At 50.5% G+C, this 24213-nt stretch overlaps 1 protein-coding gene across 1 annotated transcript in view; it reads right to left on the minus strand.

Annotated features, from left to right (window-relative positions):
* Nucleotides 1-23301, minus strand: part of HIVEP1 (HIVEP zinc finger 1) — a 135154-nt gene extending 111853 nt beyond the window's left edge. The window contains exons 1-2 of the mRNA XM_058670508.1: nucleotides 23238-23301; nucleotides 20056-20193 (exon numbers count right to left, since the gene is read on the minus strand). Of these exons, the coding sequence (XP_058526491.1) occupies nucleotides 20056-20095 (40 nt within the window). The 5' untranslated portion in view covers nucleotides 20096-20193; nucleotides 23238-23301. The remainder of the gene's footprint in view (nucleotides 1-20055; nucleotides 20194-23237) is intronic.
* Between the last annotated feature and the right edge of the window lie 912 nt (nucleotides 23302-24213).

Consider the following 24213-nt stretch of genomic DNA (forward strand, 5'->3'; position numbering starts at 1 on the left):
ACAGAGAATAGCCAAAAGCCTTGGGATCCTGCACACGTGTGGGAGACCCAGAAGAAGCTCCTGGCTCCTGGCTTTGGACTGGCTCAGCTCTGGCTGTTGTGGCTACTTGGCAAGTGAACCAACTGAATGAAAATCTTTCTCACTGTATCTCCTTCTCTCTACAAATCTGCCTTTCTAATAAGGATATAATAAATGTTTTTTAAAAAGCATCAATATCTTCTGCCAAGATGGGCCTCTAGCAGCTTTGGGCTGGACCAAATCCATAGCACCCTGATGGACACTACTCCTCCCAGGGTGGCGCTGAGGATAAACCCATGAGAAATGCACTAGGACGAGGAGCTGCCAAGCCATCTCCGTAAACAGAACCACAGAACCACAGCGGAGCACAGCAGGTCTCCAGCAGAGCCTTGAGCAACACAAGCATTTCTTCCAGGAAGGTATTCCACCTCCAGGAAGCTGGGCACAGCAGAAGCCTGGCATGTTTTTGCCTGGGGCTGCTCCTTCCCTCTGCCCCCCAGCTCTGCCAGGACCTGCATTCAAATTTGGGGGGGTCGGGGGAGGAGATGGCAAAAGAAGAGACTGCAAGGACCAGCACTGTGGCAATTGGTTAAGTCACCACCTGGCCACCGGTTCCTGTCCCAGCTGGCTAGTTCACCTGGCATCAGCTAAGGCACCTGTGAAAGCAATGCAAGATGGCCCAAGTGCATGGGTGCCTGCCACCCACCTGAGAGACCCCAGTGAAGCTCCTGACTCAGACCTGGCCCAGCCCAGACCATCGCTGCCATGGGGGGAGCGAATCAATACATGGAGGATCTCTCTTCTCTCCCCGTCTCTCCCTCTCTGTCTCTGTGACTCTGACTTTCAAATAAATAAACATATAAATCTTACCGAAGGAAAAAAAGAAAAGAGGGAGGAAAAGAAAACTGAGAACACAGCCACTCAATGTGGGCTCACGGGAGCATGGCGATTTAGTGTCCACCCCAGCAGCAAGAGACCGTGGGGACTCAGAGGCTCAGGCTGGCTCCCGGGGAGAGGAAGCACTGCGTGCAACACACGTGATGGACTGCACACACCTCAGACACCACAGCAAGCACAAGCCATCACGCATTCCTTGCCGAGGGTCTGCAGGTACACAGAGGAGACGTGCGGGGTGGGTCCCTGCTGAAAGCAGGGCCAGGGCAGCCAGGGAGGGGAGCTGACTAGAACCTGACAACACAGAGAACAGTGCAAAGCGGAACCTTACAATCAGTCCTAGGCCAAACAGACCAGTGCACAGCGTGACAGGCACCAGGGTTTCAAGGGAAAATAAACACACCAAATATGAGCAACCGAAGCAACAACAAAATATGGGAGAAATGAGTACTGGCTATTTAATCTGGACAAGTCACAAAATAACAAATTCAATTTACAGGGAAAAAAGAATGCAAAGTTGTTACAATCTGCTGCCTGAAATGTAAAATAGTCAGCAAAAAGTGAACAAGAAAGTCTAACCACATTTGAGAGAAAAGCAGTCAACAGAACTTTTCTTTAAAACTGTCCCTTTGGGCGTTGGTGTAACCGGCTAACCTTCCACCTGCAGGGCAGGCATATCATATGGGTGTTGGTTCTAGTCCTGGCTGCTCCACTCCTGGTCCAGCTCACTGCCTACGGCATGGAAAAGCAGTGGAGGATGGCACCCTGGACCCACATGGCACACTTGACAGAATCCCAGCTTGAGATCAGCATAGCTCTGGCCACTGAAGCCATCTGCAGAGTGAACAAGCATTCTCCTCTACCTCTCTGTAACTCTTTCAAGATAAATAAACAAACAAATGAATAAATCTATCTATCTATCTATCAAAAAAAAAAAAGAAGAAGAAGAAGAAGAAGAAGAGAAAGACCATGCCTTCCAGCACAGCGGTGCATCAGGGTAATCCTTCACCTGTAGCGCCAGGATCACATATGTGCACTGGTTCGTGTCCCGGCTGCTCTACTTCCCATCCAGCTGCCTGCTTATGGCCTGGGAGAGCAAAGGAGATGGCTCAAGTCTTTGGGCCCCTGCACGCATGTGGGAGACCCAGGAGAAGCTCTGGGCTCCTAGCTCTCTATCAGTTTAGCTCAGGCTGTTGCAGCCATTAGAGGAGTGAACCAACCAACTGAGTATCTCTGTCTGTCCATCTCTTTTCTCTCTCTCTCCCTCCATTTTTATCTCCGCCAATGAAGAATCATATATCTAGAAAACTACTTTTCAAAATCTAAAGAGAAACAGACACACCATGCTTTTTTTTAAAAGAGCTCAGAGAGCTGCCTTACAAGCAATGCTATATGAAATCCGCCAGACTGAACGGAAGTAACATAAATGACAACTCCAATCCACAGGAAGAAGTGAAGAGTGCCATGAATGATAAATATGTGGGTTGATAATAAAACTCAATCAAAAATATAATGTTTTCCCCGTTCTTCCTCTCAGTTTCAAAAACATAAGATCATATCAGTTATAAAATCTTATTGTGTAAAGCAGTAATTTAGTACTGAATAGGTTTCATAACAATAAAGATCAAATCTAAGACAATAATAGCATGAAAGAAAAGAACAGGAGTCGTGAAACAAAGTTTCCGTATTTTACCACACTTCAGAAAGTATTAGCCGCTAGCTGATAGTGTTACATTTTAAAAGCCTATTACAATCCCTAATGTAGCCACTAAGAGAATTACTCAGCAGTCCAGTTTACAAAAGGATACAAAAACTTAAGACTGAAAAGCTCATTTTCTAACATGAAGGAGGCAGAGAGGAAGAAACGCATGCAGCTGGTAGACAAGAAAACAGCAAAGCGTAGGCAGCAGACATCCATCCAACAGATCTCCAGAGTGGACGAAAACAATCGCAACAATATGCCCATGTCCACAAGAAACCGCTCCAAGGTACACAGCAAGCATCCCAGAGAAACTCTGACCCTGAAAGGACTCACATGTCTACAGTGGCAGCAGGTCAAACAGCTGGCAGCAACCACCTGTGTGTGATGAGTCAGCAGGGACAGTAGGCAGCTAGGGTTTTTCTGGTCCCTGGTGAAACTGATTTTTTTCTTAATATAAAATCGTATTTCTCCCCCATGTATTAACTTCCCCAGAGCACATTTCTCCCAAGGACACAGGGGCAGAATTAACACATCAATTCACCATCTAGAACCGACCAGCCACTGTCAGAGAGCAGGTGCCTGAGCGATCAGCTAGCACTAGAATGGGAGGCAGGCGTTAACCACTGCCTGGGGTTTTCCTGGGGACACATGGAGCCCCCTCTTGCCACCATGGCAGGAGCCCCTTTCCCCTTTTTTTTCTAAATAAATCCTGCTTTGCAAACTGAAATTGTCCGCATGACATTTCTTCTTCAGTATGAGACAAGAAATGAGGTTGCGGCCATGTTTCCATGCCAAACATTCTGTAACAACTTGACCTGCGATTTCTAAAACACGCCACACCTAACTCCAGGACTATACAAATTTGATTACAGGAATATTATTCACAGTTGCCAAACACTGAAAAGAATCTAAAAGATGATCAATCAGTGAGCAGATAAGTAAATTTTACAGTTAATTCACACATTATTTAGCTCTACAAGATGGAAATCCTGATACACGCTAAAATGAAACACATAAAGCTAAACAAAAGAAGCTGAGTGAAAAAGCCACATGTTTGCATGATTCTACAGTGAGGTAGGCAGCTGGTTCTGGGTCATGAGCTTGGAAATCACTCCCCCACCATCACCTAGGTGTTCCCCCCTGCCCACCTGTGACGCCCACCCATCACCACCTGGAACCTGAGAGGGCGGTACTGCATTATTGTGCAACCACTCCCCTCACAGGCTCCCATTAAGACTCCTTCTCTTGGACCCATGCTTCCATTGCTCTGGCACTCCAACTCCTGGCCTTCCCAGCACCTGCTTGCTCTCTGGCTTCTCAAGGTGGCCCCTGAGCATGGCCCCTTTTGTCTGTATTCCTCACCCTCTGTTCACTGCTTGGGTGGGACAGTGAAGATAGCAATGCTAAGATACTTTGTATTTCTGGGCCCAGCATGGTAGCTTAGTGGCAAAAGTCCTCACCTTGCACGCTCCAGGATCCCATATGGGCACTGGTTTTAATCCCAACGGCCCCACTTCCCATCCAGCTCCCTCCTTATGGCCTGAGAAAGCTGTTGAAGACAGCCCAAAGCCTTGGGACCCTCACCTATGTAGGAGACCCAGAAGAGACTCCTGTCTCCTGGTTTCGGATTGGCTCAGCTCTGGCCTTTACGGCCACTTGGGGAGTGAATCAGATGGAAGATCTTCCTCCCTGTCTCTCCTCTTCTCTGTATATCTGACTTTCCAAAAAAAAAAAAATAAATCTTTCAAAAAAAAAAAAAGACGCCTTGTATTTCTAATTTGTGTCCTATCGGGAGTTGCAGGAGAGGTGAGGCCTAGCAGTGATGGAATGCGGGCAGAGAAGCCAGGGAAAGGTGACTGTCTGCAGCTTTGTAAGTGTGTCCAGGTTATTCGTTGCATGTCTCTCAGGATAAGTTGTATTGCTGGGGAAGCGGGGACATAGGTCTTCAGCTTAACAGATGGACTTCAGGGTAATGACCATTTGTTCCTCTTGGGGTTTCAATTGACTGGATTGCCATGTGGACTTGTGGTTTGCTATTTCTAGTGTGCCCTGTTCTCACCAAGCTTGGTTAATAAACACTCCTTAATACACCGAGACTTGCCTGGCATGATCCAACTCACACCCTGCAACAATTGTCTTATTAAACATTCAGAAAATACAAGTGTAAAGAGCTACAAAGCACATGGGCAGCTGCCCATGACCGGAAATGATGGGCATATTCTAAAAACGAACTGAGGTAATGGCTGCCCAACTCCACAGGCTGACTGCATTATCACTGAACTGCATAGTTGTAATGGGTGACTTCCACTGCATAAACCATACCTTAATAAGTATACTCCTAGAGCAGTAAACTTTGACTAGGAGACTAGGAAAAGTTGTCTTTCTAAGACTGTATTGTCAAATGCCAGCTTACTGTAACTCCTCCAAGGTGATAACGTGAATGTTGAATATGTAACTCATCACCAGAACATGGCAGATGAACTGAAACCAACAGACCGCCGAAAGAACACTCCCCCGCCGCTACGCCGTCAGACCCCTCCCACGTATGTTCAGTGAACACTAACTTCCATGTTCACTTGTCAAATATTTGCACAGCTGTCTGGACTTCCATGTGTAAGCCATTATGGTCTTGACTACTCCAACTGTAACTTCCCCAGAAGACAGAGGCCGATCTGCCCAACTCTACTATGTGTCCACCACGATCAGCAAGGCCCCAGGAACCCAGATAGAAACTTCCTGCCGGCCCTGTTACCAACACCCATCACAACCACCACCAGCCTTGTTGGCACTAAAAACAGAGACCCATTGTGACTGATTTTCACACAGTTTGTGAACCATGTGCCACACTGGCGTGTACCAAATAAAAAAGGCTAAGGATTCTGCAGAGAATCCTCATTGTTTCCACAAGCATTTTAGAGTTAAAATGCTTCACTGAGTTGACCCCAATCCAGGACTATCTCCAAAGTATTCACAAAGAATGTCAGGGAAAATCAAAGAACACAAACAGCATTTCCCCTACCTATTCTCAACCTGCTACTCTGAAACCATGAAAAATCTACAACTATGTTGGAAGGCAGCTATGTTGTTATGGCTGTTCTAACTCATACCAGCTGTTGACCTGGTTTCATGGCTTCTCAATTATGGAAATGTATAGTGATAGAGTCCTGGGGTCTATCATACACAGACGCGGGGGAATAATGGAACATGCATCCCTGCTTCCAGACGGAAGATGGATTCCCAATGAAACTGCTGGACATGTGTAGACAATGGGATGTTGGACTGTTTGACATTGTCTGTACCAACAATGTCGGGGTACACTTGAATAAGACACTGATAGAATTATGATTCCTTATGAAGGACTACACTATTGTAGTAAAAGGGGAAAAATCTGTTGGGAATGAGAGTTTGAGGGGGAATCCCAGACTATACAAAATTGTACCACATAATTCAAAATCCAAAATAAAAATATATTTTAAAAAAAGTGTTGCAGGGGATACTGAGACTTCAGACATGACTCAGAAATTGAGTTGATCTTACTAAGAATTCAGTTGCTTTTGACCTTCTGACGCCAAGAAGTATGATCAACTCAATTTCTGAGTCCCCCCTTCATTACAGAACCAAGTAAAAGGACTTCTTCCTCACAAATGTGAGTTCTCTCATCCTGCTGGTGGGCAACAGATGTTCACTCACAGTAACTCCAAGTCCCTAAAAACTCCCTGCTGGGCAACCATCCACAGGAGAACTAGAGTACGCTTATTTACTCCAAATACCAAGAGGTTTACAAGTACATCAACTCTCCTCTAGTTCCTAAACAAGAATGAAAAACTATCTATAAAAAGGTTCAAGGGCCAATACACTAGACCGGGGGTAGAGACTTTCTCTTCAGTCAAGGCTCTCTGGATATCTACAGCATCATTCACAGGCCTGCTGGGCCTGACATGACAGCGTAGCAGGCTCACTCTCCACCTGTCACACTGGCATCCCATAGGGCTGCTGGTTTGTGTCCTGGCTGCTCCACTTCTGATCCAGCCTCCTGCCTATGGCCTGGAAATGCAGTGGAGGATACCTCAGGTCCCTGGGTCCCTGGGTCCCTGTGCCTAAGTGGGAGAACGAGAGAAGGTTCCTGGCTTCTGGTTTCAGATCGGCTCAGCTCCACCCATTGCAGCACTTTGGGGAGTAAACCAGCAGACAGAAGAACTCTGTCTCTGTATCTCCTTCTCTCCTAATAAGATGCACCTTCCAAATAAATCTAAAGTATTTTTTTTTTTTTACAAAGTAAATTAAAAATTGGCCTGCTACAGACTGAATTTCAACTTCTGACTGTGGCTGCTTTGTCAGGGCTTGATCAAACGACTCTGCAGGCCTTCAGGCCACATGGGCCACATGCTTCGCCGCCCCCGCCCCAGCCTTTAGCACTCATAGGTAATTATTCATCTCTGGCACCACTACAGGAAAGCAGTCACATGCAGTATGTAAATGAATTGGCAGAGCTGTGTTTCAATAAAACTTTGCTTACAAAACCAGAGTATCTGGCTAACAGACTACAGCTTGCCAACTCTATGCCCCAGACTAACCACTATTTAGTACGAATAAGAGGGCCCAGCATGACAGCCTAGCAGTTAAAGTCCTCGCCTTGAATGCACCAGGATCCCATAGGGGTTCTAGTCCCAGTGGCCCGCTTCCCATCCAGCTCCCAGTTTGTGGCCTGGGAAAGTGGTCGAGGACGGCCCAAAGCCTTGGGACTCTGCACCTATGTGGGAGACCCAAAAGAAGCTCCTGGCTCCTGGCTTAAGATTGGCTCAGCTCCATCCATTGCCGCTGCTTGGGGAGTGAGCCATCAAACGGAAAATCTTCCTCTCTGTCTCTTCTCCTCTCTGTATATCTGCCTTTCCAATAAAAATAATAAATAAATCTTAAGGAAAAAAAGAACTAAGAAATCTCCAGGCCAGTATCACCCTGAACAACCCCCCTCCCACACCCAGGCTCTGTGCTTACACAAGAAACTCAAAGTTATATGCCTGAGATCACCTATTATTTTTTGCTGATATGTTCATCTGTATGGTAATTTCCTGAAACAGGAAGAAAATCTAAAAAAGTCCATCTCAGACTTGTAGCTTGCCATTCCAACTTTCCACATGTCAACAAAGTATGCTGACCCCACAGGGAAGCTGTATTTTCAAGCACTGCCAGTCCCGAGGTACAGAGGCACTGGGGAGGCTGGGTGTGGCTTGTGCCCTTGTCTTCCCCCAGATACAGGCAGGAAAAACAGAGAATATGGAAGCTGTGATCTTGTCGACCTTCCTGTAGCCCTTGACCCTTATCACCCTAATCAACTATGTAAAAATTATCCAAAATAAAAACTTAAAAATAACAAAATTTAATCTACTTAAAAATAAATAAAGCACACTAGGAGGCTGGCATGATGGTTCCATGGGCTAATCTGCACATGCCACCGCCAGCATCCCATACTGACACCAGTTTGTGTCCCAGCTGCTCCATTTCCCACCCAGCTCTCTGCTTATGGCCTGGGAAAGCAGCAGAGGATGGTCCAGAGCCTCAGGACCCTGCACCCATGTGGGAGACCCAGAGAAGGCTCCTGGCTCCAGATTGCAGATGGGCTCAGCTCCAGCCATTGCAGCCATCTGGGAAGTGACCTAGCAGATGGAAGATCTTTCTCTCTGTCTCTCTCTGTAGATCTGTCTTCCCAATAAAAATAAATAAACCTTTAAAAAAAAAAAAAAGCACCGCCAGTCCAAAACTTGGGCTGGTGTGACCTAAGAGCTTTCAACTATACAGAAGTACAAACGTGACATGCGTTCAGTAGAAACCATACTTGATGCTGACCTGGACCTTCTCCAGGCTGGCACTGTGACACCTGATCCTCTCCAGCAAGGAAAGGCAGCCACACAGAGCAGAGCTCAGAGTCAGGCCCAGGGTTGCCAGCGGAACCCCGATGCTCTGCAGGGCCTTGCCCGGCCGGTATAAAACACCTGAGTTCAGGTACACAGTACACACTGCTGATTTACAGCATGCTCAACCTACACACGGTTTAGTGGGCTGTGACGCCATCCCATGCTGAGAAACAGCTGCATTAGCACACAGCGTCTAGCCTCTGAAATTCTTCACCGATTTCTACCCACCTGACAATGTAAAAGAACTTGAGTATTTTACAATGACTACAAGTAAAAACTACACAGTTAGACTCTAACAAGTCTGCTTTTCCCTGTTCCCTTAAGCTTCAAGTGTATGGAAACCCACTCTCACCGCCAAGCACATCAGACCAACAATCACATCATGATTTTCTCCCTTATTCTACCAGAGCTTCAAAACTAATCATTTTCTCTACTAACTTATCCTTCCCTTTTTAAATACTCCTCCTCGCTCAGGTTTTCACTGAGAAAAAAGTTGACACCAAGAAGCCATTGAGGTTTTGTTTTGTTGTTTCTGCTCAATTTTCCTTGGGGAATTCCATACTGCTTGAATCATATCAACCTAAAATTACATTTATTGCCTTATGTTACTCTCAGATCTTTTCCCTGTGCTTGATGACAAATGTATTAAATTTCTAACATTTCAAGCGCTATGTGTTATTTCCAATCATGGTCTATTCACTGATTTCACTATTGCTAGAATTAAAATGAAAGACTAATAAATCCTGCTACCTCTGGTCCTCTGGAAGCAGTTTTACATTTCTGCTTTTTCTGTGCCTGCAATATGTAAAGAATCCACATACTTTGGGGGATTATTTGCTAAATTTTGCATGAATTTTTAATGTTTTCACAATAATGCGCCTAGAAATACCTTCCACGCCTTCATGTCAGAATCTGAACTCCCAGGGTGAGCGTCATTTAAATGCTGACATTCCGCACTGTGATGGCGAGACGTCTCCGCTCCCTAAGCAAGTCCCGCAGCAAGCGCCGCTGATAGAATCACTGTTCTTTCCCTCGACACTCAACTCTGTGGCAGTAACAGACACACAGACAACTCCGGTGGATCTGCAGCCATCAGTAACTTAGAGGACGCACCCTCTTCAGCGGCTGCAGCTCCCCACACGACCCTTCCCAAGCCCCCCCTTGGGAACCGGGCAAGAGCAGTGACACCCTGGCACACATCAGCAAAGGACTTTCAACACTAGTGGCCAGAGCATCCCGGTTGGGAGCACAGGTGCCATGAGGCAGCTCCGAGCTGTGCGACTCTGGGCTAAACAGCACTCTGCACTTCACGTCTCGGTCCCTGCAGATCGAACGGGGGCAGGGACGATACCTGTCTCCCACAGCTGCAGGAGGAGACGGACGAACACGCAGGAAGCATTCAGAACTAAGGCTGGTGCGCACAGCTGAAGGAAGGGGATATCTTTTTTAGCATAAAACCTACATAGATTTCAAAGGTTTTCATCAAAATATCCTCTAATTCCATGCTGGAAAGAGAGAAAAGGGGGATGGAGAGAGAGATTTATTGATTGAAAGTGTGAGCTCTCATCTGCTGACCCAACCCCTCAGCGCCCATGACAGCCAGGCCGGGCTGCACCTCAGGCCAAAGGCAGAAGCTAGAATCCAATCCAGAAGATACAAGTGGGTCACAGAAACCAAATCACATGTCCTCATAGCTGTCTCCCAGGGTCTGAAGTAGCAGGAAGCTGCAGCTGAGCCCTGACCCCAGGCCCAGGATATGAGGCAGAGCCTGTAACTGCTAGGCCAATGGTCCACCCCTACAGAACTATGCAGCGCTCCCAGTGGTTCCTACGGAGAGGCTAGTGAGAGACAGGCAATGTGGGGGAGATGCCCTGACCTCCCCAAGCACCTCCTAACCACCTTCTGGGTCTCTGTGGCTCAGCTCAGCTCATTTTCCTTTCCCATTTATTTGTAAACCAACACACACTGTCCCGATTGTACCTGTCAACTATTTCTATCAGGAATGCTCTTAAGTAATTACATGCCGATCTTATATTTTTCTTCCCTGGCAAATCCAAAGAGTTGGACAATAAGCTCGGAGCAGCACCGTTCAAAATACACAACCTTCAATGTGTCTGGTGAAGTTCACACCCAAGTCATACGGGCACGGAGAAACGTGGTGCACCAAAATGCCAAAGTGCCTGAACTCAGCCTTCCTACCAGCAAGGCACGTGGCACGCACCCTGCGCAGCTTCACTTCACGCTTGGGCACTACCACGCCACTTCATCACCAGCAGCCAACTACTTGTAACTGCTACTTTTTTTTTAAGTGCTTTGACAAAGCAGCACAGCCTCAGGATATCTTTTAGAACAAAATTCAACGTGGAAATTTGCAAGAACCTCCTCTCACTTTAAGTCATAAGAAAGACAAAAGCAGCCCGAAGTGATGTGGTCTGGGCAGCGCTAGCAGCCAAAGCCTTAACGGTCTAAGGGTCTTAGCCAAGAATGACTGGAGCACTGAGAGGCATGCCCTGGTCATCCTGACGCTTCTGCGCCACAGGAAGCAGCAGCTAAGGGGTACTGGGAAAACCAAGCACTCTTTAAGAACACCTCAGCAGCATTTTAACTGGCATACTGTTAGTATGCAGAAGAGTACTACTAATTAATAGGCAGAAGAGCACTGCTAAACAGCTCTAAAAGAAATAGATGAATGACAAACCTAAGCACTTAGTTTATTCATAAAATAGTTTCCCTACATAACGCAATTAGAGCCTTAGCCTTATTCAAATAATATTCTAAGTGTCAAGCTTTAAAATGCTTATATATCGATTAGAGATTTCATGTACGTTAATTTTTTTCTATTCCATGGTGAGATAAATTAGACCTCTTCAGAAAATATTTTGTGCAAATCTGTTCTAAACTATAATCTTCGTTCTGCTTAATCGTATCATTACATTCTGCATTTACTATTAAACAGGAAAAAAAACATTTGGCTAGTGTTAATAAGCATGCAAGAAACACCAAATAAGCTCTCAACATGAGCTCCAAAAACCATTATTTGAAAAAAAGGGAAGCTTGCTATATTAAATCTAGTCTCTTATTTTTATCCTAGTCACACTAAGGTCAGCTACTTACATGATGGTTCCCAGTAACTTCAACCACTTTCTCACCTGTATCAGCAAAAATGAATTTTTTAAATTATTACTTACCTGCTTTCTAGCTGCAATCATACAAAGAATTTCTTTGGAAAAATAACTAAATAAGTAAGCAAGCTATGAGGCTATTTTTCCTGTACAATTCCTGACTTCCCAAGTCCTCAGGCCTTAGAAAAAGATAGCTGGATTTCCATGTGCAACTCAGCAAAATGCAACTCCTCCGACTTACAAGCCAGCAAACTAATCCTTACACAACAAGTGACCACGGCTCGTGGCAGAGTTGATAAAACAACCGCCAAGCAGGCCCACACACTGGGAAGAAATGAAAACCTTCACCTCCATCACATGAATTCTGAGGACCTAGGAGGCTTTCCCGTCTTACAGAAGTAGAGGAGGGGCCAGAACTGGCGCCTAACCCCAAACCCAAGCAGAGTACCTTGCTCCAATCTCACAGGACCCTTTAACCACTCACTATAACCACTCAGAACACCTGTAGAGCTGGCATGGCAGTACAGCGGCTTAAGCCAACTGATGACACGGACACTCCATATCAGCACTAGTTCAAGTCCTGGCTGCTCCACTTCCAATCTAGCCCCTTGCTCATGTGTCTGGGAAGGCAGTTGATGGCCCAAGTCCTTGGGAGCTTGCCACCCAGAGCAGAGATCTGCATCGATTTGCTGACTTCTGGCTTCAGCCTGGTCCAGCTCTACTACTGCAGTTATTTGGGAATCCAACAGATCGAAAATGTGTGTGTGTGTGTGTGTGTGTGTGTGTGTGTGTACACGCATGTGCGCATGCGCACTCCCTGTTCAATCCCATTTAGCACTGCCAGAAACAGAGGCAAGGTTCGAACACACTTCAGTGGGACCCCAGAAGTGGCAGCTGCACACTGGATACGCCTCTTTCTGCACTGCCCTCTCTCTTTCAGACCCCAGGCTTGGAATAGGGGGGACAGGCCTGAGACATGTGGGTGACCACTGCTGAGCACACACATGTGGCTTCCCACGCGAGGCTTCCTGCAGGGGTTCCTCTGGGATCCAGGGTACAACAGCAGCCAGCTGCTCAGACACAGCTGTCCTGCTTGCCCATGCAAGGTGCTGGGACAACGCTGCCATGTGCCCTCCAACCACCTCCATTGTACAGATGGGGAAATGGACACTGGAACCCTGTCCAGGACCACACAGCCTGTCCCTCGAAACAGGAGGCCAAACCTGGGCCCTGGTGATAACTCACAGTACACAAGACACACACCCCAGGAGCCTCATGACGACACTTCCTGTAGCCAAAAATGAATCAGCCCAGCGAGGTAGCTCAACTGGCTAATCCTCCACCTCCAAGCACCAGGGTCCCATATGGGCGCCAGTTTGTGTCCTGGTGGCTTCAGTTCCCTTCCAGCTTTTTGCTCATGGCCTGGGAAAGCAAAGGAGGACGGCCCAAAGCCTTGAGACCCTACACCTGTGTGGGAGACTCGGAAGAAGCTCCTGGCTCCTGGTTTGCGATTGGCTCAGCTCCGGCCATTACGGCCACTTGAGGAGTAAACCAATGAATGAAAGATCTTTCTCTGTCTTTCCTCCTCTCTGGAAATCCGCCCTTCCAATAAAAAATGAATGTTATCAAAGAAAAAAAAGTGAATCAGAGCCACTCACTCACCTGTGCAGGCGATTAAACTGTTGCACAAGCACGGATTTCTCCCGAGGAAGTTACCGCCGGCTGGAAGCATTTCCCAGTCCAGGCAGTGGGGGCTGGTGTCAGGCCCACACAGGACAGAGGTACTCAGCAGGGCAGCAGGTAAGCAGAGAGGCAGCAAACACTTCGAGGTAGAGACACAAGCTTTCACGCACAGACACAGACACACCTCACACACAGGGGAGCAAAACGCGCTGCGGAATGGCAAGGCGGCAGGCTCCCTTCCAGAAGGAAGCAAAGCACAGAAATGCCACCTCTGCTTGCTCTGCCCCCAGCACGTCACACACAGGCGGCTGCATGGAGCCCTGGGGGTGGGAAATGTCCCAGGCTGCTCAGAACATGGCCACCTGTGGGGAAGGTGGGCAGCGGGTACCCCCAGGTCCCACAGGGCCACCGCCCTGTCACTTTCCTAAGTGCCAAGGCCCCTGGAGGTGAAGCAGTTCTTGCGTTCGCAGAGGATTACAAGTTAAATGTGCTCAACCAACAGAAACGAAAACCAACTATACTGAACTCACCAAATATGTCTCCAAAAGGTTAGCACTGAGTTATTTTCCACAACTGACTTTCAATCTTAAAGTAGATGAGGTCGTAAAACCCGAGCCCCAAAATACCGGCACAAGAGGGAACAGCTTTTTGCTTTTTTTCCCCAAACTTGGAAACCTACTCAGAAGAAAGACTGGTTAACGCAGGAACAGCCCTATATCCTGGGGTCTCGCGTGGGATCCCTGCCTCTCCTGGGGCCTCCACTCCGTGTAGCAGGAGTCCAAGCAATGGCCTGAGACAGTGCCGGGGCAACACACACACATACACAAACACGTACCTGCACACACACGCATGCACCCACACACATACCTACACACGCACACATGCGCACATACATGAACACATGTACCTGCACATATGTTCGTGCATATACGCACACACATGCATGTATACATACATATGCACACCCATGTACCTGCACACGTGCACATGTATCCTGTACACATGCGTGCATGCATGCACAGACACATACACATGTACCTACACACATGCAGAGGAGGTCAAGCAGAAAGGCCAGCCCTGCCCCCCTCAGTTCTCCAAAGCATACATGCGCAGGGCCCAGTGCTGCCCCCTAGAGAGCTGGATGCCCAGGACAACACGGAATGCCTTTCTTCACACTCATGCAAAACTCCCTTTCCTGTGCAAGCCCAAGCCACACACAGTGCAAGGGCCACGGGCACCACAGACTCAGGGGCCTCGCCAGGGACGTGGCCGAGATGAGTGCACGGGACAGAAGCAAAGCCCAGCCCCGCGGTATGTGCAGACCGGCTGTCAGGCCACAGGTCACACGCACACCCCAAACTGATCTCACCTGCTCCCGCGCTTCCCAGACCACCCCGCTAAGGAAGCGCCTCAGAGCAGTATAGATTCTGCTTCCCTCGGGCACAGCCAGTATAGACACAAATCTTACAGTGTTGCATGACACACCTCACAGCTGTACTTCTTAACGTGCAATGCACACACACATCCACACGCAACTGTGTCCCCATGCGTTTGCCCCTGGGGAAAGCTGACATTACGCATGGATGCCTTTGGTCAGCCCCAGATCTGCAGCTCCACGGGAACACACCCACTCCACTAAAGAACCTACAATAAACCACACAGAGCTTGTATTTCAAGAGTTAAAACTGCCAACAGGAGGACAACGAACACATTGTTTGCGATTCTTTTTTTAGGATGTCAATTCTTTCTAATGATAACTTCATCATCAAGTATAAGTCACGTAACTCTATTTTCTAAGGAGCCTTCGGAAGCAGCAACGGGCTCTGTGCAAACTCCTAAGCAGACAGCAGAGGTCCAGAAGCGAGCCCAACTCCAGCCTCTGCTTTCTCACTCCCTGTTTCACAGGTGACTGCGTGAGAGACATCTTCTGCCAGCCCAGCAGCAGCACGAGGGCAGAAAAAGCCAGCCGAGATGCCAGCCGTCACTGCGAGACACAGAGCTTCCCCAGCCAACATTCACCTGCAGACGCCAACCGGAAACCGCACGCGGCCAGTGCCCTCCCCGCTTAGCAGAGCTAAGTGGCAATCTCAGAGTTTTGCACCTTAGCACCCTCTCGGCTTACCCAAATTGGCCCGGCTGGAGTTGAAGCTTCACTTTCAATGGTCGCAGCCAAGTGAGCTCAAGCAGCTTGGAGACCACCTCTTGCGTGTCACCTCCCTCCTGAGAAAGCAGGCGACCCTGCTCCAGACCCACAAGGCTGCAGCCTGCCTCCAGAGCCCGCCCGAGTCAAGTAACTTTCACGACTGTCACTGAATGGCTAAATCCCAATTTATTTCAAATTCTCTCTGAAAAGTTTAAAAGCAGCAGCTTTTCCCATTAAAATGTTTAATGCCCAATTCTGTCACTGTGCCTTGGTGGTTAAGGCTAGCGCCTATGTCACCGGCGTCCCCACAGGTGCCCAGGCTGCAGTCCCAGCTGCTTGGTTCCTCATCTGACTCCCTGCTAGGGCAGGGATGAGGACTCCCACCCTTGGGTCCCTACATGGTGTGTGAGACCTGGAGGAAGCTCCTGGCTCCTGGCTTCAGCCTCACCTATCCCGGCCAGTGTGAAGGAGCACCTGCAAGGGGGTCACTCTCCCTGTCTTTGTGACTCTGCCTTTCAGGTAAACAAATAAATCTTTCCAAATAATTTGGACTCAAAGTTGATGGTCCGGTCCCGAGGGGATTCCTCATTCTCGCCATGCCCTCAGCCACCTTTCGCTTTCCTCCTGGAGAGGAGGCCCAGGCAGTAAGAACAGCATCTGGGAGGCACCCAGCCCGCACCCAGCCCGGGCTCCAGGCGAACACTCTGAGCTCTCCGGATTACTCTGATTACTTTGCAGCATTGTGAGCTAAGCCCAGGGCCACCTTTCCTCCTCTCGGTAACCGCCCTGTTCCACTCCAAACCGCACACAGAAGGGACAACACACAGCCCCCTGTGAGTAGGGAGCACACCTCTGCGCTTCTCTGCTGGAGCAGTTACCTGCCACCCAGCCCCTCAGCAGCTCCACCCTCCTCAAAGGCTGTGCTTTGTGGTCACTTGACCCTAGCACCGAGAGTGGTAGGCACACAGGCATCCAACAAACAGCTGCTGATTTAACATGAGACACCAAAAGCAGGGCGCATGCTCTGAAAGTGTGCATTTCTCAAGATGTCCATTCCATGTAAAACAGCATAGAGCACACATTCTTTTTAATTTTACTAACTTAAATTTTTAGTTGAAATGTCGTGAGGCAGATTGCTCATCTGCTGGTTCGATTCCTAAACTGACCACAATAGCCCGGGGTTGGGCCAACCCAAACTCAGGAACCCAGAACTCAATCTTCCCCCATTGGGTGGCAGAGATCCAAGCACAGCCACCACCTGCTGCTTCCCAGGGTCCATGCCAGCAGGAAGCGAAGAGCAGAGCTCAAGTACTGCTCGAGAGAACGCGGCAGCTCCAGTGGGCCCCTAACCTGCTACACCCCAACACAGAGAGAGCAGGAAAGGAGAGACAGGGTGTGTGTGCACGCACATATACATATCTTCTTACTAATTTATTTTTATTGGAAAGGTAGAGTTACAGAGAAGGAAATACAGGAACATCTTCCATCTGCTGGTTCACTCCCCAAAGACTGCAAAGACTAGAGCTGAGCTGATCCAAAGCCAGCAGTTAAGAGCGCCCTCCAAGTCTCCCATACGGGTGCAGTCCCAAGGCCACAAACAGGCAGCTGGATCAGAAGCAGAGCGGCTGGGTCTCGACCACTGCCCATATGGATGCTGGCACCGCAGACCGAGGTTTAGCTGGCTATGCCACCGTTCTGGCCCTAACAAAGCATGTATTTTAAATATGCAAAGTGCATTCTACTCCTGATTTACTGAGCAATCCCTGTAGATCAATCACGTGTTCACTGTTTCGACAAACACTTGGGCTGGCCTCAGTTGGCTTAGAGGGGCTGTCAGACTCAGCACAGCCTCAGTGTGAACAGGGACAGGATGCCTTCCCTGGATGAGTGGGAACACCAGGGCTCAGGGCTCCACACGCCCTGCTCCACTCACACCGTGCTACGTGGAAGCCTGTTCGATTTTGTTTTGTTTTTGTTTTTGCTATTAAAGAGTTCAGATTCGAGCGAGGGAATGAGGGAGAAAGGCAAAATGCACATTCACTTTTCAACATTTCCCACGTGACTCTGAAAACTTGGGCTCTGACAAACTACACTTAATACCTTCCCACCTCATTCCACACTGGACTATAACCGCCGACTTACACGTGGGCCCAAGGCGTCTAGCTACGCCCACAGGGAACTCTGAGACACATCTTAGGCGGTAAACACTCACTGTTTTCCTGACAACGAAGCCACAAACCCAACCATGTTTTCAGGCATTATTTCATGGTAACTGACCCGCTTTACTTCACTGGGGAATATTTCCAAAGATTCTACTGCTTTCTTAATTTGCCAAATACTTGAACAAAATCTTTCTCCACAATTAACCAGCCATGTACCACAGAACAACATTCCAGCCAACAGCAGGCCACACGCACGACGGATGATTTAAAGTCTCCAAAGACTACAACATCCTGTGGCACGCAGCACCACAGCCACCCTACCACTGGAGCACAAGGCAATTATCTGTGAATGCGGGAAACGATTGCAAACACCTGCAGAGTGGGATCACACTGCCGGTCCCACTCACATGAAACACAGCCTGAACAATGAGACACAGCGCCCAACACCTCATGATAACGACAAGCTGTTACTCATTCATGTATTCTCTCTACTATACCTTTTAATCACTGCTGCAGCAATTCTTTTTACAAGGGAGGGGAGGGAAGGGAAGGGAAAGGAAAAGGGAAAGGGAAAACGAAAAAGAAAAGTCCTGCAAAACAGCCTCAGGCAGGTGCTTCGGGAGTGTTCCAGAAGCAGCAAGTGCTAACACTGAAGATGTTATTTGCTCCTGAAGACCTTCCAGGAGAACGAGCGACAGAGGGAAGACAGCAACACTGACTGGACAATCTGGATCTTGCTCACACCTAGGCTAATGTGTCTGTCTTAGCTTTAGAAAAAAAAAAACATTTACACCATGTTAAAACTGCTTCAGTCAGAACCAGCACTGTGACACGGTGGTTTAAGGTCAGCATCCATACGGGTCCCAGGTAGCATTCCAGGGGCTCAGCTTCTGATCCAGCTTCCTGCCAGTGTGCCCAGAAAAGCAGCATAAGATGGCTCAAGTACTGGGCCCCTTGCAACGGGCGTGAGAAGACTCGGATGTACTTCCTGCAGCCTTGCTCTGGCCGCCCCAGCCTGGACTGCTTGCTCTCCGTTGAAGAGCCAACCAGCAGATGATAGCTCTCTCTAACTTTGCATTTCAGATAAGCTAATGATTAAATAGAAACATGTTTAAAGAATGATGCAATAAAGAAAATGTATTTGCACAGTTATCACCATGCATTTCAAGTGTAATACCATTACAAGAGTGAAAAATTTTAAAAATATATACAAAGTAGAAAACTTCACAGTAAGCTAAGGTAAATTGGTTAGTGAACCAAGAAAGAAGACTGTGTTTATTTACACTGCACAGCCCACGGGTGTCATATTTACAAAGTCCACATTGGGGATAGGTCACGGCCTCAGGCCTCAATCACTCACCACCCACTCCCCCAGAGCCAACTCTAGTCCTGAAAACTTCACTTAACGGGAAGTGCCCAGAACCCGTACCCCGTTTCTTCCTTTTAGACCCGATTTGTACTTCCGCTGCGTGCAGACACCGAGGACCCTGGCTCACGAAGGCCTGCAGTGTTGTGTGCAATATCGTGCCGCGCAGGTCTGCACCTCCAGCGCAGCCGTGCACACCATCAGGACGCAGGTGTAAGACAGGCCTGCGCCACCCATGCTGGGGCCCGTGCATTCTGTTACATTTGCACAACGATGAAACTGCCAAAAAAATGTCTCCCTCAGAAGGCAGCCCTGCCGTGAAGCAACATGCGAATACATTTCACAAAATACTTTATCCATCTGAAATATTTGCTTTAATAATTCTTAGCCGAACATTCTCATCTACTCAACATAAATATAAATACTTGCCACTGCCAGTTGATAAAACTTATGAGAATACAAAACATTTCAAACAGCAGAGCAGCCTATTGGCTTTCCCAATGTGGTCTATCTGAAACGTGTATCCTTCATGTCCCTTCGATGCCCTTTTCCTGAGCCTGCCAGTGCCAGCTGCATGCCCACAGTGACTGAGCTCACACCGTTCAGGACTCTCCTCACTTCCTGTCTTGGGAACTCACACGGCAATCCAGAAATAAACCTCCAAGAGAGTATGTAGTGAGGGGAGGCGAGGGGAGGTGGGGTAGGACAGAAAATGCTACCAAGCTCCTAGCACCCAGCTGGCAGAGGCTGCCAGCCACTGACTTGTGATTCCTCATGCCAAGCGTGGCTCCTGTTAGGAAACAGCGAAGTCTCCGCCTTCACCACTCCCATGAGTGCTTGGGAAGACATTGTCATTCTGTCAAAGTCGGTTAATTCACTCAGCAGATCTTTGCTGAGTACCTCCTGACACTACGGAGCGCAGCAAGGCAGAAGCAGCAGGGACAGAAACACAGCTCACCAGGTGGCAGGGGGCCACATCAGGCAGGCCCAGGCCGTGTCCCCTTCCCCAAAGCACCACCTTCAAGCCTCATTTCTCCCTGAACTCAGCCTTACCTCTTAGGTTTCTGGGGTGAATTTGTTTCGTTCGAGGCATCTTTGATTCAATGGTTCCTTTCCAGGTGCAAATACTAGGCCGGGCAGGTCACAAAAGTTGGCTCCATACACTCTGAACTATGTCAATTAATCCAGGTACTGAAAAGACAGAACACAGAAACATGAAGAATGTCTTGTTACCTTCAAAAGAAAAAAAGATACGCTGAAAATTGGACCTTAGCGCAGCTCTAGGGCAAACTCAAGCAAATGTAACCCAGCCGAGCCTGCTCCAAGATTACCTGATTTCAATTAAACAGAGGAGCTGCTCAATTTGTCCAAAACCTGGCCCTTCTAAGAAAACAAAATACAAAAGTCACTCTCTTTGCCAGAAGCAAGCCAAAGAATTCACTTTGTGTTTGAAGATACCACCAGCGGGCAGCCATCGGGCTACAGACTTCCCCCTGTCCAGGTGCATCCACGCCTTCCCACGGGCAAGGGGCACAACCAGGTCTTCACGTCTCACAATGGAGTCCTGCTATGCACCTACTCCACAGTCCCCCAGCCCCCCTTCTACGGGAGGACCCCCCTTTCCGCCTACCCGTGCTCAGTGGGAAGTGTGACTAGTTCCAGCTAACCCTTTGCCAGTGGAACAGGACAGCTTTGCAGCCTGCCTGGGGAATTCAGTTATCAAAGTGAATTCCTGAGCACGCCCCTTCCTCCTGCTACGCAGGGCACCAGCCCCGCCCAGGAGCAGACACAAACAGCTGAGCTCCCAGAAATGCCCACAGTCAGGAGGAATTGCGCGCTTTTGTCACTGCAGCACACCCTAGGCTTACACATTCAAAAAAAAAAAAAAAGTGAGACGAAACACAATATGCCAACATGGTAATCACCAAAAACCTAAGCACCCATTCCCAAATCAGCTTCCGAAAGACTCTCAGACACTGGAGCAAAAATTTCAGTTGTAAACTTCCTGCCATAAAACCCGATAAGCATAAGCAAAGCCAATTCTGTTGACTTTAAGCATGAAACAATGTTTAATCACTACGCAAACACGGCAATGGGAACAGAAATGCTTAGTTCAAAACTCCTGCTGAATCTGTAACTGAAGGAGCAACACAGAGCCTGAGCACTAACTCTGCTTAAGTGCTTTCTGGTTGGGACCGACTGTGATTCAGACAAGGCAGCTGCCACCCACTCATCTGATAAATTAAAGACAAGGACTAACGGGGTGGGGGAAGGCGGGCCCCCCAGGGCTCAGGGATCCCAGAGCCACTTTCTCACTGGACATGATGACAATGGCGCCTCCCCCACCCCCCCCACAGGAGGTTTTCCAGAAGTTGCGCTAACACTGCAGGGCAGGTCTGGACAACATATTTTGGTGTCCAATCAGCCAAGGTTCCACGCCAGGCTTTGTGGTCGTGTACGAGGAACTACACCTTCCTGAAGATCATATTTCTCAACCTTAAAGCTAGGAAATGCTATCCACCTCGCAGGGTTGTTAGGATGACTAAACGAATCCAAGTAGGCGATTTGCAGGACACAGAACTGCTGACAGAGCGCTTCTCCTTAGGAAAGGCTTTCTGTGAAAAGCAAGCATCCAATAACCTAGCGTGAGTCTCAGAAACGCACAGCTCCAAGCGCACCAAGGCACGGGAGCGAACGAGGCTACAGTCAACTTCCGCGTTGGCTTCCTGATTTGGCTCTCCATCAGCACGGATCTTTGCATGTTTAATGGCACGCGTTTTTCCTTTAAGATTACATATGCAAAATGACATGCCAGCACAAGGTTGATATCTCATCCCAGCACCATGCAAAACCATGTATAAAAGCTCTGGCTCCTACAGCAGAAAACTCCCACAAATGGATTCAGGCAGAGTCTGAGTCACTAGGGAACGCCGGCACCTGAGGGCCAAATAAACTATGAAGGCTGCACTAAATGTGGTGCTCTGTCCCTGGCTCAACCCAGAGTATATTTCAATGGCCACGAGATGACCAAGTTTCTAAAGCATGAACTCCCACTGCAACCCAATCACGTGATTCCCTGGGAGCCGGAGCTCACGGGTAATATATGCAAATCCCTACCCTTTAACGGCTCTCTGCTCCCCCATCCCCGGACTACCCACCGGCCCCGCTGCCCATCCACATTTAAATCCTTGCTGGAGGAAGTGGGCATTTTCAGACACAGCAGCCCCGGGGCCACCGGGACCAGGGTGGGGGAGGAAAAGCTGTCCCTTTCTGCGGGAAAGAAATAAACACTACACGGAGCAAAAAAAAAAAAAAAAAAAAAAAAAACATGACACGATCAAAAAGCGTAAAGACAGTCGCAGGGAGGGGAAAAAAAAAACATGAATGAATGTGGAGGGCGGAGCCTGGGAAAACCCCCTCGCAACGCTGCACTGAACAAAGCGCTGCGCCTGCCAGGAGGAGGGGGAATGAAGTGCCAGCTCAGAAAGGAGCCTGGAGTGGCTGCAGAGAGCCGGGGGGGGGGGGGGGGGTTAGGAGGAGGAGGAGGCGGAGGAGGCGGAGGAGGAGGAAGGCGGCTGCAGCGGGCACCGCAGCCCCGAGCCGCCGGCCCGCCACCCCCTCCTGCTCCAGCCGCAACTCCGGGCCGAGCCGGACCCCGAGGCGAGCCCGCACCGCACCGCGCCCCGCCTCCCCCGCTGCCCGACAGCTGCAGGCGCGCGCTCCCAACCCGGAAAGAAACTCCCCAGGTGGCCGGGACGACACGGGCACTTGGAACCCAAGAACGAAAGGAAAAGCGGAGCCACAAAGCTGGGAGATTGCAAAGCCGAGGCCTGGTCGCCCGGTGCGCGCGCGCGCACACACATACACACACACACACCACACCACACCACACCACACCACACCACACCACACCACACCACACCACACCACACCACACACCCCTTGCAAATCACAAGGCGGCCCGGGGAGGCTGGCCTCCTCCGTACCTGCTCCGCTTCCAGCGACCCGCAGCTCCAGGCGCCGGCGCGCGGCAAGGGAGCCCAGAAGTGGCAAGTGCCTGCCGCACGCAGCCATCCCCTCCGCAAGGTCGGCGGTTGCACACACACACACACACACACACACGCACGCGAGCGCCCCCCCACCCGCCCGCCCACCGGAGCAGGGGGCTTGCCGGGGCCCTGCCCGCCTCCCCGCCCGCCGCCGCCGCCGCCGCCGCCGCCGAGCCCGCGCCCAACCTGCTGCCAGGACGCCCGGCCGAGCGCCCGCCGCTGCAGCCGGCCCTGGAGGGAGCCGAGCCGCTGATGGCGGCAGCCGCAGCTCGCAATCTCCGCGACCCCCGCGCGCGCCGGCGGCGGCGGCGGCGCCTGGGATCCCTCCTTCACTTGACAACCCCAAACACAAACATGACCTCCGCGGGCTGCGGCTGCCGCCCGGCCCCTCCCCGCCCGCCGCCGCCAGCCGGCACAGGCCACGCCGAAGGCCGGCGACGGGAGCTCACGCCACCCGCCGTTCCAATGGTCCACAGGGGCGCGGGCCGGGGGCGCGCGGGCGGGCGGGCGGGCGCCGGGAGGGCCGGGCGCGGGCTTTACCTCTCCCGCACGGTTTAGCGTCTGCGGGGAGGGAAAAGGCAGGCCCGAGGTCGGAGGCTTCCCCGCGGGTGGGCGGGGCGGCCGGGGATCCCCGGGGGCGGAGGGGGCGTCCCGCGGCGGCGGGGAGGGCGGGGACACCCCGCGGGGCCCCGGGCGTGGCGGGCGCTCCCCGGCGGGGCGGGCCCATGGGGCGCCGGGGCCGCCGGGGCCGCCTCAGCCGCCGGGGCCCCTCAGCCGCCGGGGCCGCCTCAGCCGCCTCAGCCCCCGGGGCCGCCTCAGCCCCCGGGGCCGCCTCAGCCCCCTCAGCCGCCTCAGCCCCCTCAGCCGCCTCAGCCGCCGGGGCTGGGGGCGCGGAAGCCGGGCCGGGCCGGGCTCCGGCCGCGCGGGGGGCGGGCCCGCGGTCACGCGGCGTGGGGCAGGCCCGGTCGCCGCGCGGTCGGGGGCGGTTGGACCGGCCGGGGGCGGGGCCGGGCACCGCCCCAGTTTCCCCCCCCCGCCCCTCACGGAGCGACTCCGGACTTTTCTCGATGCAGGATGTGGGCCGGCCCGGTGACGTCATGGGGTCTCCCAGCCCCGCCCCTCGCCCGGGCCGCCGAGGGCGGGGGACCCCAAGGGGGTTTCC

Source organism: Ochotona princeps, chromosome 1 (genome assembly GCF_030435755.1).
Source record: "Ochotona princeps isolate mOchPri1 chromosome 1, mOchPri1.hap1, whole genome shotgun sequence".
Taxonomy (NCBI): Eukaryota; Metazoa; Chordata; class Mammalia; order Lagomorpha; family Ochotonidae; genus Ochotona; species Ochotona princeps.